Source organism: Carassius carassius, chromosome 17 (genome assembly GCF_963082965.1).
Source record: "Carassius carassius chromosome 17, fCarCar2.1, whole genome shotgun sequence".
NCBI classification, from domain to species: Eukaryota; Metazoa; Chordata; class Actinopteri; order Cypriniformes; family Cyprinidae; genus Carassius; species Carassius carassius.
Genome location: NC_081771.1, coordinates 14,411,715 through 14,432,783, shown reverse-complemented (window position 1 = coordinate 14,432,783; position 21,069 = coordinate 14,411,715). Strand labels below are relative to the sequence as shown.

General features: G+C 36.6%; 2 protein-coding genes and 1 long non-coding RNA gene across 3 annotated transcripts in view; 1 reads left to right on the top strand and 2 right to left on the bottom strand.

The window, feature by feature from the left end:
* The window catches only part of cachd1 (cache domain containing 1), a 70,973-nt gene extending 69,442 nt beyond the window's left edge, over positions 1-1,531 (bottom strand). The window contains exon 1 of the mRNA XM_059571007.1: positions 1,077-1,531. Coding sequence (XP_059426990.1) covers positions 1,077-1,313 — 237 coding nt within the window. The 5' untranslated portion in view covers positions 1,314-1,531. The remainder of the gene's footprint in view (positions 1-1,076) is intronic.
* The window catches only part of LOC132161174 (uncharacterized), a 410,674-nt gene that overhangs the window by 280,556 nt on the left and 109,049 nt on the right, over positions 1-21,069 (top strand). The window lies entirely within an intron of this gene.
* The window catches only part of ror1 (receptor tyrosine kinase-like orphan receptor 1), a 139,163-nt gene continuing 136,065 nt past the window's right edge, over positions 17,972-21,069 (bottom strand). Inside the window, exon 9 of the mRNA XM_059571016.1 lies at positions 17,972-19,656. Within this exon, the coding sequence (XP_059426999.1) occupies positions 18,217-19,656 (1,440 nt within the window). The 3' untranslated portion in view covers positions 17,972-18,216. The remainder of the gene's footprint in view (positions 19,657-21,069) is intronic.

Genomic DNA, 21,069 nt, shown 5'->3' with positions numbered 1-21,069 from the left:
GGGAGATTATTAACATCTGAGTGTGACAAAGAAAAAAGGAGGAGCTAAGACAGCAGTATAGTGTGGCACAGATGAAAGGCCATTTGGGCCTTGCCCCCTACTGTCCACCTCTGCGCGCGCGTTTACACCAACACATCACAGCACCACAAACTGAATTTACCATTTGTTCCGAAAACACCGTTTTGTGTAATCGTAATACACGAGGACTGTCAAAGAAAGATGTTTCTGCTTTATAATATTCGCATATCGAGCTTGAAACTTTACGACGGAGGGTTAGCTCATAAAACATATAATTAGTGTGAAATTGGTATGCATTTCACACGCACCACGGTGTATACATAATCTGCCTGATTCTGGTGGCGCCAGATCATTGTATAGAGCATTTAATGGTCTGTATTTACAAAAACACACGGTTAAATACTTATAAATAAAAATTTAAAATTAACCAAATTATTCCACATTGATATAAAAAGCTGCAGTAGTAAATGAGACATATACGCTTCTATTTTTAAAATAAGAAGTATTTTGTAAGTTAGGGAAATAAATGTAGCTAGGCCATATACTATCTATTTATAAAATGCAGATATGATCATACATTGACTGGAGAAACTAATAGAATACTGCAGATGTTTCTGATTAGGAAACTAACGACACGGAGAAAAGTAAACAAATCTTTCAGATGCAGTTTTAAATCTGTGCATTCATATCATATAAAGCCTTTAAATGAATGGATGCACGCAAGCATGACTAGAAACAATCAATCAATAAACGTGCAATTGTAAAGGCTGTCTTTACCGGAACATGTTTTTAAAGTCCAAATTACTCTGAAATAAACCGCTTTAAAATTTTATAAACAATGCAAACTATGTCAAATAAGCATAAAGGTAAGAAATGCACACTAGTAGCGTATATGGCAGTATACAGGAATTGCATCTATCATAAATAACGTGCACTTTATTTCACACTTTATTCCAGATAAATAAAGCAAGCTAAATAGCCGTAAAATATTACTGATTAAAAATGTAGAAAAGTGCATTAAAACCCGAAGCTAAAGTTTTAGAAGTGTGTTTTATTACCTGCATGGTGAGAACACCCAGCTCCTGGGTAGACAGCTTCTTCATCTGCACTGCCAAAACCTGAGCCTCTTCCAGGATCGAGAACTCACTATCCGCACCACACAATCCACCACAAACAACCAGCAACAGGGCGACTAGGCTCCACTTTGAAATCTCCAGGTTATTCCAGTGTGGTCGGGAGTTTGTGCTCCACGCCGCGAGAGCGAATCGAGATCCTGTCCGCGCACGACTCGCCATTACGGCTCGATGAGCTCCTGCACGGCGATAGCGAAAAACTTCACCGATTACTTCCCAACTTTCCCTTTTCACTTCTCCCACTTTCCGAACTCCAGCGGGGTTGCTAAATTACATCAAGGCATAGTTTTAAAACTTCAAACGCTGGTAAAGAGGGCAGCATTAGTTTCTTTGGCTGTTGGCGCTGGGTAAAGTGAATGAGCGTGTGTGTGTGTGTTGTGTGTGTGTGTGAGCCGGAGCATCACAATAGGAGTGAAAAGCAGGAGCCGCGCCATCCAAACACCGTCATGGATTCTGCAGTGCAGCTGGATTTGGATTTAACCCTGTAATGTTGAGACGGGCTCCCTGGCTGTTTTGGGACCCAGAGGCCCCTGTTTTGTTCGCTTGAAGTACTTTCAAAATTCAAAACCTCCTATTTTGCCTTAAACTTTTTGAACAGGTTTAAGCCTGTTTAACACAAAGTAAACATGCACTTTTCAAAAAGGTGATTTTTATGTTATTTTCTTAAAGAAGATTGTAGAAAAGTAATGCCATTTGTGTTTGCGGTCAATCTGATATCAAGAACATCCTGTTGTAAAATAGAATGAAAAAACAACTTTAAAAAAAACAATAGCTAAAAATTATAATAAATAACTGAAAAATGTGTATCGCTACATTGTATGTCAGTGATGAAGAGGCACTATTTGGACCAACTAATTTTCAGAAGCATTTTTTTTTTACCTTTTTCTAATAAACAGAACATCATTTGTTGAAATAGATTCTAAATCTAAATGGTTAGGGTTTACATATACAACCAAATCACCATAACATACAAAACTATAGCTGTCAATGATAAACAATATGTCATAGCACAAGAAATATTCTGCTGGAACACGTTGTAAAAATGATTGCATTTAACATTAGAAGAATATGGAATATGATAAAATTATATCTAAATGAATGAATAACTGAGTAATAATATCTAAATGAATGAATAATGGACAATAATATCTAAATGAATGAGTAATTGAATAATGAGTGCATATCAATCCGAGAACAGCTTAATGAAATTAAAATTTTTAAGTCGTGGCTTAGTGGTTAGAGAGTTTGACTCCTAACCCTTAGGTTGTGGGTTTGAGTTTCGGGTCAGCAATACCACGACTGAGGTGCCCTTGAGCAAGGCACCAAACCCCCAACTGCTCCCTGGGTGCCGCAACATAAATGGCTGCCCACTGTTCCGGGTGTGTGTTCACGATGTGTGTGTGTTCACTGCTGTGTGTGTGCAGTTTGGATGAGTTAAATGCAGAGCATTAATTCTGAATATGGGTCACCATACTTGGCTGTATGTCACATCACTTTCACTTTTCATATTTCAAGATGAAGTATGAGAGTGAGCTATCAAAAGGGGTTTTAGTTTTTTTTTTCAGACACACACTGAAATAAATGATACAACATTTTTTAAGGTATGTGGTTGCAAAGACTTTATTTTAGCTAGATTTAATAATAATAAAAAAAATGTTAGTCAGCTTAATTTATTTAAATGTAGCCTAGCTAAAATAAGTTGATTGCAACCATAAAAAATGTGTAAATTCAATTAATAATTTTTCAGTGCAAAACAGCATGAGGGTTAATCAAGAACCCATTCAAGGCTTAAATCTCTTGAACGTATACTGTATATATTGCTTAAGAATCTGCATGTTATTGCAAAACTTGCATGTTTTACAAAAATGCAGTGCCTCAGCTAAAGCAGGACAGGAGCATAACAGAACGTGTGGTTTGTGGGGGCATTACTGTGATGTATGCATGCCAACCTCAGAAAAGCACTGGTCTCCCAAATAAGTAAAATGGCAAAAATGTCAGATGAACAGTGTGGTAAGAGAGCCTATATTGAGAATGGTGAGGTGAACTCCAAGTGTAAGGGAGTGAATGGTTTTGTGCTTTGAGTGATTTTCTATGTGTGATGGACTTGTGAAACACTATATTTTTTATGCAATTTAAAGCTAAGATGCATAATAATGTGGTCTGTCCTGTGGTTGAGGTTGAGAACACTCTCATTTTGGGCAACTGAAGATGCAGTGGTTCTGCTGGACGAAAGCAACCAGCAGGTTCCTTATTATGGTTTCTCTCAAAATAATTATAGGAATTATGTCCAAAACGTACATTTAAAAAAAAAATTATGAATCATTGTGCCACATTATCTATTATGAATTAGTGTCATTAAAACTTTTTAAAATGTTTTTTTTGTCTAATTAATTCTAATGAGAGAGAGTGAGAATTAATTAGAATAGGTGTTCATAAATATTTTAACAGTTGCTTTATATAAGCATGGTGTGATTTGGAAAACCTGGCAAACTGAGCTGGAATTTCATTGAAATATCAGCCGCAGTCCACTGTGCAAGGTGGAATCCAGTTCTTCCATTTATACTTATTAAATAAAGCTTGTGTTTTTAATGCAGTTTTGTACATTTATAATCTATAAAGTTGCTAGAGAGTTTGGCTTGCTTTATATATATACAGTACAGACCAAAAGTTTGGAAACATTACTATTTTTAATGTTTTTGAAATAAGTTTCTTCTGCTCATCAAGCCTGCATTTATTTGATCAAAATACAGAAAAAAATGTAATATTGTGATATATTATTACAATTGAAAATAATTGTTTTTAAATTTATTATACTTTAAATTATCATTTATTTCTGTGATGCAAAGCTGAATTTTTAGGATCATTATCACATGATCCTTTAGAAATCATTCTAATGTGATGATTCATTATCAAAGTTGGAAACAGTTCTGCTGCTTAATATTTTTTCAGAACATGTGATACTTTTCTAGGATACTTTGATGAATAAAAGGTAAAAAATAAATAAAAAGAAGCTATGTTTTTAAAATATAAATATTTTGTAATAACAATATACACTATATACTGGTCAGTAATTTGGGGTCAGTAAAAAAAAATTTCTTTCTTCTTTTTAAATAAAATCAATACTTTTATTCAGCAAGGATGTGTTAAATTGATAAAAAGTGATAGTAAAGAAAATATATTATTAGAATATATATTATTAGGATTCTATTTTTATTTTGAATAAATGCAGTTCTTTTTAACCTTTTATTCATCAAATATATTAGACAGCAGAACTGTTTCCAACACTCATAATAAATCAGAATATTAGAATGATTTCTAACTGATCTTGTGATAGACTGGATGTTACATGTGACACTGAAGGCTGTAATGATGTAATGAGTAATGATGCTGAAAATTCAGCTTTGCATCACAGGAATAAATTATTTATTAAAAGTATATTAAAAGTATATTCAAATAGAAAACTATTATTTTAAGTTGTAATAATATTTCACAATATTAATGTTTTTTCTGTATTTTTGATCAAATAAATGCAGGCATGATGAGCAGAAGAAACTTCTTTCAAAAACATTAAAAATAGTAATGTTTCCAAACTTTTGGTCTGTACTGTATATATATATATATATATATATATATATATATATATATATATATATATGTATGTATGTATATATAGAACCACATATATATACATTATCTATTATATAGATATATACAATCATTTAACAATAGATTGTCATTTTGACTCAATTTTTACTTGCACTTAACAAACCCACCACCGTAAAATTTCGTCTGGTCTGTTTGGTATCTTTGTATTTACTGATTTATCACTCCCCAGTCTTAGATTAATTGGCCTGAATTAAGAACCCCTTTAATTGCAATCTAAAAAGGCCTTCAGCTGAGTCAAATTAAAAGCTGTCCTCTTTAATCTCGACAAGTATGTGTCTAAATATAAGATTTCCCCTAGTTTCCAATACAGAGTAACAGGGCTTCATTGAGTTTCAGTAAATTGAATGAAGTGCTTCAAAGAGATAATGAATGAGATCAGCTGAGATGGGTCCCGTTTTAAAGTGGTTGTGAGAAAATTTGCTGCTTAGCCAGATGTGGAGTCATATAACATTTGCCACTTCACTTTTATTAACAAAAGCGTCAACAATCACATTAGTCCAGTAAGTTATATATTTGTAGTTATATATAGTTATATATATCTTTAATAGCTCTTTATATAATGTATCATTTATATTAAATGTCCCTCTTCATACACACACATGTATATGTACATATATAGATATATTATGTTTGAATGTTTAAATGTATATGGATTCCTCTTTGGGACTTTAAACAATAAATAAATAAATACAAAATAAAAAAAAGTAAAGTCAATCTCAACAAACATGAGGGTTAAAATCGGGATATATGCTGCTGATGAATGAAATCCGCTGGGATACTGCATCAGTGCCTTCTCCAGACAGGAGCTGGGTGGAGGATGAAGGGAGGAAGGGGGAAGAGAAGCAGTGAGTGCGGGTGGGGGCAGCACACACTGCTTGATCCACAGCCAGAGGAGATGAAAGGAGCATCACCACAGCCCGCAGTTTCTCCTCCTGCTGCTGCTGATGCCTGCAGAGCACAGAAACTGGAATAGATGAGCTACACGCTTTGCATTTCTACTGTTCCATATGAAAATTTCATGACCGTATCCAACATGGCTGAGAGTTTGGAATAATGTATGAGTACTGCATACATTGGAAATAAGTGGCATATTTATATATCTTACTTATGTTGTGCTCTTCTTTAGTGATGCTGAGTTAAATGTCTGTGTTAGTTTATCATCTTGTTAAGTCCATACACATGTGCACACCAGCCCAAGCTGTAATTTAGTATGTGGCCAGGGTTAGGCAGAGGAACGTGCACAAGTACGGTATTTTTCTAGCCCCATTAAACAGCGGGAGAGATTTCAGTCTCATTAGCAGTAACAAAAAGCTGCGGCATAGTGGTCAGTATTTTTAAGCTGTAAATACAGTCTTTGGATCTTCATGCAGAAGCAATGTGTCTGCAAAAATCTCTCTCTCTTTTTTTTTTATTACAATTTTAGTGCGCTTTATTGCCATGGCAGATCTTATACAACTGCCATTCAAGCAAATGCATGTGCACACAAATATAATATTAAAATTATCCAAAAAAAACATACGTAAAACTTACGAACAATACTCAATCAGATCACATTAATCATTCAAATCATTACATTCAAACCTTGTTTGTTCATGTTCCCTTGCCTGCTATGTCATTTACCTGTAGCAAAATACATAATTACATAAGAATCATAGTGATTAGCAGTTAGTGGCTGAGAACTTGACTCAGAGGATAATTTCATTTACATAATTCTAATTAGTCTCCACTTCCACAAAGCCACCTGGTCTGAAGTGATAAAAGGAGAGCAAGAGCATGCATGATTTGCACACTATACTGCTGCTTGTTGAATATAGTATTAAAGATTTGACGACAACTGTGCTCTAAATTAGTGGTTCTCCACAGATTTCAAAGCTTGAGGAACACTGTTTCTTAATTTAAACTAGTCTCTGTTTTGGTTCCCACCGAGCAACAAAAGACAAAGAGAAAGAACGTGTTTGATTGTTTTTAGTTCTGCTGTGCATTTAAAACAGTGTAAACCAATGGACTGCACCATTACAAAAAAAAAACTCTGATCCCACAAGGGGCCACATTCCTTTACATGACCTTTTCTTGAAACAGGTCCTCTTCTCATGGGGTTCAGTGGCCCATTGGTGTTCACTCTACTCTCTCCAAGAATATCTGAAGACTTGATAGAAACCTGCAAGAAACAAGTTGTTTCGGTTTACAACAATATTTAATAAGGAAAGTGCAGTTTTCCAGTGTGTTATGTTAAAGAAATGTTCAGTCTTCTAATAACAATGAGCACAATGTGACACATTTCCAACAAAAAGCAGTATGTTTGTGGCAAATTCACACCTAATCGTAAGACATTTAATATTTAATTTACAGTAATGAAAAGTAGAAATTTGGACCAATGAGATTTAACTGTGGGTGGGGCTATTCTACACTATACTATTCTACACAATTCCACCAACACAATATCCTACTTCCCTGTAATGTAGTAGGTTAAAATAAACATTAGGCCAGATTTACCTGGGTGTCTTACTACTACTGTCTGTCGAAATTTCCAAAGTGCAATCAAAGAACTATGAGGACACATGAGAGGAGTTTTCGATGGCAGTGAAGCAACACACCTATCATCATAGGTCACATGACAGTAGCTGTATTTCCATAACCCTTCAAATTGAGCAAACTGAAATTGTGAATTGGAAATACACCTAATGGAAAAACATCAATTTCACAAAAACTCCCATAAATCACAAAAAAAGTTTTTACACTTACATGAGGTGGTTTTTCAGGCAATTCGAAAAAGAAATATAACACCAAACTGCAACGGATTTTCTTCACATTTACAGGTCACTTGGCGTACATAAAAGTCACATGATCATTCTTTAATGTACTATAACCTCCAGTGCCTCATACTTGACCGCTCTAAAGTATAAAATCTTCACTAAAGATACATGCATGCATATATAAAATATGCATATATAAAAATATATTAAAAAAAAAAATATATATATATATACATCACCATGACTTATGGCAAGAGGAAAAAATTACATCTTAGTCGCATAAAATCGACAAATACAATTCGCAATAGATTTTTTATCAACATTTCTAAAATATCGCAAAAATCTATAATGGAAGCCAGGCGAATGTGATTTATACTACACACGTTCATACTACATGGAACACAATGTTTTTAGTGGCCACAAAGTAAGTTCTTATACAAATGTGGTACCTACAGAGGACCAATTTGATTTCGGACACAGCATAAGTCTTGGAGGAACCATGGACCGGAAGTCTGGGAGTAGCCACTATTAGTTTTTAATTTGAGCCAGCCGTAAAACTAGGGCTAAATAATGAGCAGATGGGTGTGATTCAAGCAGGCATCTTTAAAACCTGAACTCTCGCTGAGCCTGCGAACCACCGAATATAAAAGGACCAAGCCTTTCCAGAGAGTTTTGCACTCAAAAATAAATGGTACCATGGCTCTATTATGTTTTATACTCTTTTTATTTTCGTTTCAAGGGGGAATTTGGGGGGAGTTTAAACCTACCAGCGTTGCTATGACAACCTTATTCCTGCCTTTTTACAAATGAGTGAAACTGAATCTGGTTCTGTACCCCCCCTATCCCCCCCCCCCCCCAAAAAACCCAGCATATTGAATGTTATTTCCATTTTACGCAGAACTTTAGCAAGATAATATTGTGAAAGATGATAGTAAATCCAAAATGAGGAAGATGATGGTATGGTTATGAATTTCAGATGTAAATATGCTGTAGTGAGAATATAGCAATGAAATCAGGCTCTACAGAGTGTAATAAAAACCTCCTTCATTTTCTCCATAGAGAAATGTATTTGAGATAACGTATAAACCTTTCAAGACAGGTCTTCCATGAGCTCTGAGATTGTTAAGCGATGATATATGCTTCCATAAAAGCCACAAGTCAGAGTGATTTCAAAGTAGGTTTAAACAAATCGTCTTTCATACCCATAACACTATTCAAAATCCTGATGCGGACAACTCCACCAATCAAAGGAATACATGTTGCCATGAGAAATAATGACATTTGGCATCACTGAAAAAAAAAACACTTGTGCCTTATATGCAAACAGGATCAACGTTTTGCTTCCTTTTGTGGTTTTCCAGGTTAAAGCCAGTCATACAGGTTTCGATCAACATGAGGAAGAGTAAATGACTGAATTTAATGCAGTACTTATATTTAAGGTTTCTGTGCAGCTCATTTATGAGAGCTCAGAAGTTCATTTTTTAATAGTGCTGCTCTGTCATTAAAATTAGTGCTCTTAGCCATATGTGTTCAAGATGTGAAGATCTCCAATTACACAGAGTTGCACTGGCTACAAACAATATTTCTGTCTTAAAATCTCACAAATTATAAAGCACAGAATCTGCTGTCACTCACATCCGTTAAACTGCAACTAAGAAACACAGAACACACTCAAAGATTCAAACCATATTAATGTATTAGAAAACAGCCCTTTCTCTACAGGTGTCCTGTAAATCTTCAGGTTGGAACATTTCCTCAGTGACAATAATTTAAAGCTAACGTAAAAACCAGCCCCATATAGGATGCTTTCCTGGAGGCTTTGGCTTTTTGGACTGGGCAGACTGCCAGGACTAGAGTGACTGAGGATACAATGTCTGTTGCACATTAAGCCTTTTGTGTCAGAGTATTTGATTCCTGAGAAAGGTGATTGAAAGTTCGGGAGGTTTCTATAGGCACATGATGTCTGAATTTAGGTTAATCTTATAATTAGTTCTGTGTATTGTTAACCGAACCTATAAATGGCTTGTACACAAAATCTGAATGAAGAACCAGCAGTCTGATAAAACAAATCCAACAACAGAACCAAAGACAGACCTTTCCAATAATTAAGTGCTGTACAGGTGGGAACAACGTCTGAGTCTGTAACTCAAGAGGATGTTGTTATGTAATAGTATATGGACTATTCTGTAAAAGAAAGGAGAGTATGCAGGAACACGCTGATCCAGGTCATTGAAAACTGGCCCCAGATCAGGCCCCTCCTTTTAGCCTGGGGGAATAGGCCTTAGAATTGGAAAGAATTTTGGGCTGAGTGGAAACATACATTCAAGTATAGGAGTAACAGAAAGAGAGGAGGGAGACAGGGGGAGAGAAGAAGAGAGAGGGAAATTGGCAGCGACAATAAGAAGATGATAGAAAGTAAAAAAAAAACATTAACAGTGAAGAAAAAGTGGATTGAGTGAGCGCATTCCGAATTACTCATGAACCCCAAAAGCACACAGAAGACATTAAAGAGCATCATGTTGTTTTTCTCCTCTAGAAGACTGAGAGGATGAATGCACTGATAATGGATACGTACGCTGTTAGCTGTGACTATTCTTCAGCCTGATACTCCCAGATGAAACAGCTCTTCTCATTAGACTTTCTTCTTCCATTGTGCTGCCAAATTGCAGTAATCCAAGCTGTATTGTGTTCACTGAAACTTTGGAAACCACAAATGTCCAATGTCTACATTATCTGTGTAAGCTAGTTAATATGTGGTTCCAAGGTCAGTCATGTTGCTTTTCAACATTTGTTTTTAAATTATTGTATAATACTGTATTTTACCAAAGATATGGATATGTCGAAAGCATGGTAAATACAATTGTGACAATGCTACCTAGTGGTTGGAAAGCCTTAAATCATCCTTATATCACTGGAAATTCTTGGCCAAAACTCAAGTACTGGCTCTCTTTAAATTTCTTGCATCTCATAATTTGTGCCGTTTAATAAAATGTAATTATGCATCTCGTAATTGTTGTAAAATATGTCTTCTTTTATTAAATCATGATTATTAATTCATGACATTCAAACTGCTGTCAATAAAATTCCATTATTTAAATACATTAAAACATCCAACAGTACTTTTGATAGCTGTCATTTAGCTAACAGAGCCACAGAAATAATGGTTAGAAACATACCCTGAGGTCTTAATAAAGAAGACTGGCCACTTGAGGAAGTCAGAAGACTTTCTGTTCATCTGTACTGCTTAAGATCAGAGCACCATGCTCCGGACACTGCTCTTCTTTGTCCAGGGGTCAACTGGCTGTCGTCCGCTCTGAAACAACAGTTCACACGTACCCTGACAATTGAGGATTTGTATGCAGGAAAGAGGGAGAGAGAATGTGAGCGAGAAAGAGAAAGAGATGGTGGGAATAGATAAGAGTGAGGGCCCAGGAGAAAAAACTAAGTAACTTTACACCAGCATTTCATTCTCTCTCTCTCTCTCTCTCTCTCTCTCTCTCTCTCTCTCTCTCCCATCACTCTGCCTTTTATCCTGGAACAAGGGCACATCAGCTCTCAGATGCTCTTTGATTATGTCCACCTGAATGTGCTTTGTGTCCTCTGTACTCGGCTTCACAACACTGAAGAAATATTGCATTTTCTGGCCGACACTGTGAAATTTTGGCCACGGTTTTGCCATTGGAGACCATTTTGATAATTTCATCGTAGGCCAACATTGGCAGTTTTTGTTTAGTGTGACATGGTCATTCAATGCCAATTAATCACAGAAATAAAAATATCAACACATTTGATCTCAATGACTGGATGGAATCAATGTTTGACACTTAAAAAAGTCTGTGCCCATCATACACTATACACTATTTTCGGAGAAATGTCAACTCCTACTGCATAAAATCTATAGACTGGCTCTGACTTTTGGCAATTAGCATTGACTAGCATCAAATTGGTGCAAAATCTTTGCAAAAGTCTTGTTATAGTCTTGCCTTAAGACAAATACGGTATGATATTAATCAGAGTCAGAATAAGATATATGATTTAATATAGAATATGTCTACCCTGACTAAGATCATTATGGTGGATGCTATAATTTGATTAATCCATGTTTAGGAATTTATGATTTTTTTCTCTGTCCTCCAACTCTTTGGTTTTCTGTTGTTGCTCTTTCATATTTGTGAAAATATGCCTTCTTTACCAGACTGACAAATGGAAGCAATTTAATATAGAATGTTTTCATTATTATGACTCACTATTTCATCAGAACCCATATATCATATCTTTAAGCACAGACAAACACTCAAAATATTCACATTCACTATTCGCACACATCCCTATGCAAGCTCAAAAGAACTATACTACTGACCGATGAAGCTTACAGGCAGGTTAAAGATGTTCCTCTAAAGTAGCACTGTGAGGAACAGCTGAGCAACTGATCGTCTGCAGGTTACCTGTCACATGTTGACTTCCCATGGTTTAACCACAGTGGCTTGGAAGGAATAGAGAGCTGATGTAATGTATGATGTAACACCAAACTGCAACGTAACTGATGTTGGTCAACTCTTGAGGGAGAACTTGTTGTACTAAAAACCAAAAGACTGGTGCTTTCCTTAGAGAAAGCAAAACTTAATTTACAGATTTAAAATCTAGTTTAAATAGGACATGGACGTCATATTGCTTTACAAATCAATTATAGAATTTTTTTTAATGAAAATAAACCAAAATTACCATTGTAGAAAAGTGGGTGTCTATTATAAGCAGGCTCAAATTCATTTCCAGTTTGTTTTGTGATTTCACTAGAACACTAAAAATATTCTTTATTATTTTTGTCTGATTTTCAAGATAAATGTTTAAAAATCCTAACTACACATTTACTTAAATTAATATACAAAATAAGATATCAAGACTTTATAATACCAGTTTCAATTGTTTTTAAGGGATAGTACACCCAAAAATGACACACTTGTCATATTTTACTCACCCTCATGTCAATGCACATCTGTATGATTTTCTCCTGTGAAAACAGAAGATAATTTGAAGAAAAAAAAAACAAAAAAACATTTGGGTCAAATGAGTGAATATAAAGGCTATTAGCCCCCTGGCCCATTGAAAGCACTGGCCCGACAAGTGGAAAAGCAGCTATTGGGGTCCAAAACCATTGGACTCCACTGACATTAATTTTATAGGGATGTAAAACATTAGCATGGCTTGTTTTCAAAACATATTTAATCTGTAACATTGGTTGGCACTATGCTAATGTTTTCTCTTAATCTCATAATCATGCTTACTCATAACAGAAAGATTTGTTGTTTCTCACTGTCTCCTGTAAAAACAAGAGAAGCTTAACCGAGAGGAGACTTAAAGGATTATTTTGAATGCTCACAGGACTGACAAGTTATGGTTTGGAGGCTCATCAAAATTTTAGGCCTTCATCTATATTTTATTTGGGTGAGGTTGTGAAGTGACAAAGTTCTTGGACTTTACCTGGTGTGTGTGCAGAAGCTTGGCATTCTAGCTACATGCTGTATAGTCAATGATAACCTGAGAATGTAATAGCAAATTGAGGAATAAGATTGACATACAGCATTTAGCTTCATCTGACCCAATGTTTGACATTTTGACTAAAGGCTGGAATACACTATTAGACTTTACAGAGACCTTGATTTTTAGCTTCAGACTATGATTCCATTCATTTGGAGTATATGAAACATGTTTGATATTTTGAGGTGATTTTAGAACACACTGAACACATATTTTCATTTGTCACATGTCTTCTAGCAACAAGGTGTGCATTTCTGGATGAGTTTTTTTTTTTTTAATTATGTGAAAGTGTAGCAGTGTGTGATCTTCGGTCATTTAGTGTTTGATGTCCTGTAACCATTTACAAAATAAATGTTAAAAGTTATGTAGTGTATTCCATCTTTAAACATGAGTTTTTAGTCTAAAACTCTCAAATTAGAATACAATTCACTTTGCTTGTCAGAATGTTTAATTGCCAAGATCTTACTTTAGGAGCAAGTTTTATTTGGGACATATTCATTTTAGATACCCACTCATTAAAGTAATATGGAGAATGCAAATTATTTCAGTTAAATTAAATATTTGTCATATGCAAATCATATGTGTACATTATTCCTCTATTACACCATATATTGATATTCGTATTAAATTGCGAATTAAATTGGTATTAAATTGCATGGGTAAATAAGAATGGGTAGGGGTTCTGCCATGGTTTCATCGCGTACAAGCACCTGCAAGTGACCACAAAGCGGGCATGGTCCATTTTCCATTCCCTTCTCGATACTTGTGTTTTCAGCCATATCTGGAGAAGGCACATATAGAGGAGACTGAGGTAACACACTGTCACCACCCATCCCAAGAGCCTCTGATATTCCTTCAGTGCCACATGATGGCCCACCCTGAATGCGCTCTCATCGAGATTCAGTTCAACTGCACCTCCAGATCCATGATTGACTGGCTGGGGCGTAACACGCTTTTTTGTTTGTCCACACAGAGACCTAAACTCTTCATGTGAAGGAACAGAACGCATTTGTGGCTGTTGAGCAAATCCTTTGACTGGGCCAAGACCAGCCAATCATCCAAATAACTCGATATGCCTATTCCGCCCGCTCTCAAAAATTGGGGAATGAATAGAACATATTTATTTTGACTTAGCAAAAAACTATTTTGGTGCGTTTGCATGAAATTTAAAAAGACTAAATATTGCATGTTAACATGTAAATGATTTGTTCAAATGGTTCTTAACATTTGGAATATCCTAACAATGTTTGAGTCTCAGCAGACACAGAAGACTCAACTGTTTATCCTGTCATTTAATTATATGTAACTATATTCACTACATTTATACATAATTTCCATATTCCATGTTCTATCCCTTTTCTCAACCACACCTTACAAGCCCATCCTGAGGTTTGCTGGCTCTTGTTGTGCCCAGATCCACCCCTGGCCCATCACCAACTGCACACCTGGATCCCATCTGCTATTATGAGGTTTTATCCAAAGCCAGGCCCAGTCATAACCATTGTCTGTCATTTACACAGCCCTACTATTTGAAAATCATACCATGGGTCATTGTAACCATGTATAATATGAATTCTATTATATCATTAATATGTTTAACTATGTTCAATTAAAAAAAAAGATGAGCATCCCCACGTTTTTTCCCTCTATGTTTATTCTTTATCTTCTTAATAATAAATATTTTGAATAATATGTAGCCTATTGTTAAAATCCTATTATATTGTTATATTTTTCTCTCATAAATGGTACTTTGACACACATTGCCCTGGTGTGGATTTATAACTTCACATGGCATTCCAGAGCCTGGGACCATTCCAGATAAGAAACCGGAGAGCAGAACTGATCAAAAACATTCCCGACATCAAACCCCCCTCCTCTGAATGATGAATGTTCTGTGTTCAAGGTCGCAAGGTTTTTTTTTCTTCTCCTGGTTGAGACTGAGTCTTTATGGGAGTAATCATAAAGTCATGCACACATAATTTCTATTCTTTTTCTTTTGGCAAACATGCTGGACTTGTTAGTCTTTTGAAAAGATTTGTTTATCCAGTGCCAAGGAAAATTGTTTGACGCACCTTTGAAATGCGTGCAGTACTATAATGTAAAACATTCACATGCAGACACACACATTTAGCTAAATGGGTACATTGCATAGACTTCTTGCATTTTTTTATTATATGCAGTAAACAGCTAGTTATATATTATATATTATAACCTTATTTTGTATTTGTTTACCATGTTTATTAATGAGGACATCTCCAAAAGATTTTACACTAGACTAGACTAAACATTGTTTGGCTGATTTATAAGCCTTTTAAATAGTGAGGACCAGCAAAATGTCCTCACTAGTGGCTTGTCAAAAGTATTTCACAATGTGAGGTCATTTGGTCCTCACAAGTGTTGTCAAAACAAGTATATAAAACAAGACAAGCATCCTACAGTCAGTGAGCTTATCCACAGAATATCCCTTATGAATATTAACCATGGTTTTACTACAAATGAAGTCAAAAGACCATGGTCATTATATTTAAACCATGGTATACCAAACATTACTACACTAACCATAGTTTAGTCATGGTATCAGTATTAAAACCTGATCAATCACCAAAAAACATGGTTACTTCACTTTACTAGGCTATATTAAAACCATGGTTAATTTTCGTAAGGGAGCCTGATGTTTGAAATTAAACTAACACTACACTGCCCTCTTCTGGTGGCATATGTGATACACTCTGCAATAACCATGATTGTAATGTTAATTTGAGGTCTGTTTATGGCATATAATAAAAGAGCAGCTAACTTAAATATTATAGATAACAAAAATAACAGAACCTTTGAAATATATTAATGATGTACACTGACATGAGATCATAACAGAACACTTTGAAAAAGAAACGACTTTTAACCAAGCTGTTTCTTTAAGAGGCTTTTATAATGTCAACACAATGTATGTTCAGACGTACAATAATAAGACTGCAATATTGATGTAAAATTGTGTGACAAATCATATAAAAATAAACCATTGATCTACACATCAGTTTATCATGCAAAACATCTGTTCATGAAATGTCATGACGCATCAGGAGATTGTCCAAAAGGCATTTCATAGGTCATAAGCAATCATGTCTTCACAAACACTGTAACCTGCATAAAAGATCAATTCTTGATTGACTTCAACACAGGAAAAGGGTGTCGTTGAATTAAACAGTTGCATAGCAACAAACCAAAATGAGAATGAACATGACATACAGCTGCTTGCTAAAATTGTTTAATCTCTGTTTCTGTGAAATCGCAAGAGATTAAACAAGCTACTAACCCAGAGAGAGAATAAAGTTAACAAACATCAAATGAAAGCAGAAAATCAAAAGCACATATAGCATTAACATGAGACAAATACAAAGAACTTCATTCGATCAGAGTCGCAGAGTGACACTGACCTCTAGAGGAATATTTAGGCATTACATTCTATAGGTAGTGAGGAGTTTATTGTAGAAAAAGTTCAGCGTCAGTTTTAGGACAGATTTCACATATGCTTTGCCAAACAGTGATGTGGAAAAATTGACGACTCGTTTACACAAAAAAAAATTGTGATCCTGACAGTTTAAAATAATAATGTATACTCTGGGTTTAGCCACGTACAGAAAATAGAAAAAAAATCACAAGAATGTTTTCTTGTTGCCTGAATGTCAGTTATAGGCCTATTACTCTGAGTCAAAAGATTATATGAATAATCTGGGCTTTGTCCGAAAGCTGAAAAAAAATGATGTATAATGACTGGAGGTAGGAAGGCAAAAAGGCACATCTGAAACCAATGATTGTGTCACATCCTATCATCTTAGATTTCTTCATCAATTTATCCCACTATTTTATGTATGTGGTTATGTATTACCCCCCCCGTAATTCACGCACACTCAAATTGTTCCAAACTTGGATATGTTTTCTTCAGCCGAATACAAAATGAGTACATGATGATAAAATGCTCATTTTTGGGTAAACCATCTCTTTAACACCTAGCAAGAAATAAATACTAAGATGTCTAGTCTAGATGATTTGCTTGGTTAGTACCAAAATTCTTCTATTTTGTTGCAGCTACACGGTTGGCACTTAAAAAGCCCGTCCCTTAGAAACACAAATGTTGCCTGAGAAGTCACTGGCTTACAGCGAACGCAGCCCTGGTGTGTCTCGTGTATTGAAATGATTTCAATTTTTCTCCCACATGTACAAATGCCTGACTTCATAATAAAATGCAGGCACATGGTGACCATAATTAAAGCAACATTTTTTTTTTCACATAAAGGCATCAGTGATTGTGATTAATTTGGGAGCTGGCTATAGGGTTGGATTTCAATGCGACAATAATGCAATTTAACTGATTCAAGTCCAAAATGAAATGACAGGACAGAGACCAAGACATTCTGAAGTGTGAAAAAGCAGACAAAACTGATGATAAACCCACAGCTCTGTCGAAAATAATCGTGAAAGAGCATGATTTCAAAGCTCTGGTTGGAGAAAGGACATTTTAAGGCCACATTTAGTCATACTAAGTCAAAAAAGTGGCATGAAATTCACAGAGAATATGTGAATATACAAGTTCCTTTTAAAGGGGTAGTTCACCCAAAAATGAAAATTCTATCATTAATTACGGACCTTCATGACGTTCCAAACCCATAAGACATTTGTTTATCTTTGGAACACAAATTAAGATACTTTTGATGAAATCCAAGAGCTTTCTGACCCTTCATAGACAGCAATGCAACGGACACGTTCAAGGGCCAGAAAGGTAGTAAGGACATTGTTAAAATAGTCCATGTGACATCAGTGGTGTAGTTCCCTTGCTGTCTATGCAGGGTCAGAAAGCTCTCAAGATTTCATCAAAAATATCTTAAACAGTGTTTTGAAGACAAACAAAGGTCTTACAGATTTGGAACGACATGAGGGCGAGTAATTCGTGACAGAATTTTAATTTTTGGGCGAACTATCCCTTTAAGACACATTTATAAAACAACATTAAAATATAAACTTTTGCATTTTTTTCAGGTTATTACATATTTACAAGGAAGAAAAAAAAAACGTTAAAATATCAATAATTCAATAAATCAATATACAGGACAAATTCACAAATCTGCAGTAATGATGGATTCACTGTATATCAGTCTGTTAGTGTCAGCCAGCAGCGCCGCCTGACTCGGGTCTATTTGCATGGCCTTCTGTGCCATATGTCCAAACACTTGCATTGTGCCGCCCGGCAGTGCTGTCATGGGTGTCAGAGTGACACAATGAGAAAGCAAAGGCGTATTGGCGTCATGATTGGAGCCTGTGGAGGGGACGCTGGTCACGTGACCCGTACTGGTGGAGCCGCTGGCGCTGCTGGGCGACCGGCTCTTCGGAGGAGGGCAGTGCTGCACCACCTGTGGAGGGCCCTGAGTTGCAGCGAAATGGGCAGCAGGGAAGGCAGCATAGCCTGTTGGGATAGGATATCCGTTTACAGGTATAAAACGCTGGTTTTGGGGCATTGGTGCTGCCATGAAGCCCGCGATTTGTCCCGGTGGGAGGCTCTGCGGGGCTCCGTAGATGTATCCAGCATAGCGCGGACTGCTGAGGTTGCTGACGGGGCTGGCGCTCAGAGAGGTAGTCTGGGTGGTGGCGTTGCCTCCGGATGGTGTGCTGGAGCTGGCGTGGGAGGACAGACCCTCCCAAGCACGTAGCCGGGCGTGGATGTCTTTGAATCTCGGCCGTCGAGCGGGACCCTCCTGCCAGCACTCGGTCATCAGCACGTACACGCGAGGAGGGCAATCCTCTGGGCAGGGCAGCAGCTGCCTCTTCCGCACCATCTCTATCACTTCCTGGTTGCTGAAACCATAATAGGGCTGCAGACCAAAGCTAAAGATCTCCCACAGAACCACACCAAACGCCCAAATGTCCGAGTCTGTTGTGTACTTCCCGTAAATGATGGCTTCTGGTGGCATCCAGCGAATAGGAACGAGTGTTTTGGGTTGGACTCTGTAATAATCTGAAGCGTAGATTTCTCTTGAAAAGCCAAGGTCAGAGATCTTGACGTGAAGTTGCTCACCAACCAGGATGTTTCTTGCCGCGAGGTCTTTGTGGACGTAACAGTGGCTTGCGAGGTACTCCATCCCAGCTGCAACTTGGATGGCCAGGTGAAGGAAGTCTCCATGATCGAGGCTGGACTTGACGGTACCGTCTTCGTCGCTACTGCAGCCCACATCTGAGTGAGGAGAGCGCATGATGAGGAACTCATGAAGGTCCCCTTGGGCTAGGAACTCGAAGAGCATGCAGACGGGCTGCTCTTGGGTCACGACACCCAGGAGACAAACCACATTAGGATGATGAAGTTCTGCCAGGACAGATGCTTCCTGCTGGAAATCGCCCCAATGTTGTGCACTTGAGATGTCCTTAAGTGTTTTTATGGCCACTAGCTGAGCTTGCTCCATGCCTGGCAGGTACAGATGGCCTTTGTAGATCTTACCAAAGTTGCTCTCGCCCAACTCCTCCATGAAGTGCACTGCAGACAGAGGAAGTTCTTTGGTTTTGCTCTACAGAATAAAAAGAAATAGAAGAGTGAGGCTGGTCTTGCAAATTTGTTATTGCAGATATCAGGTTATAATGTAGTAAATGATCTGTTATCAGGTAACATTATAAAAAAATATTTTGAGACATATGTAAATATAGATAAGAAATACATGCAGAATATTTTTTTTGTGTCAGTAATTATGTATTTCTCAATTTAATACCATTATAATTACAGTATTTTCTGGACTATAAGTCGCACTTTTTTTCATAGTTTGGCTGGTCCTGCGACTTATAGTCAGGTGCGACTTATTTATTAAAATTAATTTGACATGAAACTAGAGAAATGAATCAAGTTAAAACATTACCGTCTCCAGCCGCGAGAGGGCGCTCTATGCTGCTCAGTGCTCCTGTAGTCTGCACTGAAAACATAGAGCGCCCTCTCGCGGCTGGAGACGGTAATGTTTTCTCTTGGTTCTTGGTTCTAAATAAATGTGACTTATAAACAGTGTCAAAATGGTTTCTTTGTTATTAATCTCTTGATCATTTACCATTTGTAGCAGAATATTTAAATTAATGTACAATAAGCTGAAAATTAGAAGTTTGCAATTTGAGAGAAAAGGTATGATATTAAGAATCATGCTTTTTTTGTAAGTTTTAATCCATGAGGAAACTGTTGTCAACTGTTGTAGCTTTGTTTTTAATCTTTGACTGTGTTGCTGAAAAACAAGACATGCTACAACCTCAACCACTGACCACAGAAATGCATAAAACCTCTATTTGCTCTTAAAATATTCTCACTGTTATGTACATTTATGTACTTTCTCAAAAGCTGTCTTACCACTTACATGACAGTCACTATGTCTCTGTATGGTTTTAGCCACTAAATGTATGATATAGCTGTAAGAAACATGCATAGTGTTGTGTGACTGGTATGGACAAGACTCATAAAACAGGAAATAAAAAGTTTGCCAAAAGGTCACATCTGCATTCAGCAGAGAAATAAACATCATCAAATAAAAGATAGAGGAGTCTCTTTCTTTGAAAGAAGCAGATGTTTTGTGTTAGCGTCAACTCAGCCTGAGGCTAAACATGTCTCATCCCTGTTTTAGATATTACTTGAGTGAATGGTGACCTTTGTAGGACCTTAGTCTGAACGTAGTAGATGAGAGGTCTCAATGTGTTTCAGATACAAACAGCACTTCAGTGGGTCAAAAGGTCTGATTAATACTGGAACTAAATGAAACGTTCATCATCTCATCAAAATATTTGTTTGTAAAAATGTCTCTCTAACCAGCAACCAAGATGAAAAAGCAAGGAAAAACAATTTTTATGCGAAAATCTGCATTGAACGATCCAAATGATAACAATATGATTATATTTAGATTCCTCTCCAGGCCTGGAAGAGATTGCCTCCATATGCTCATCCTGATGTTTTG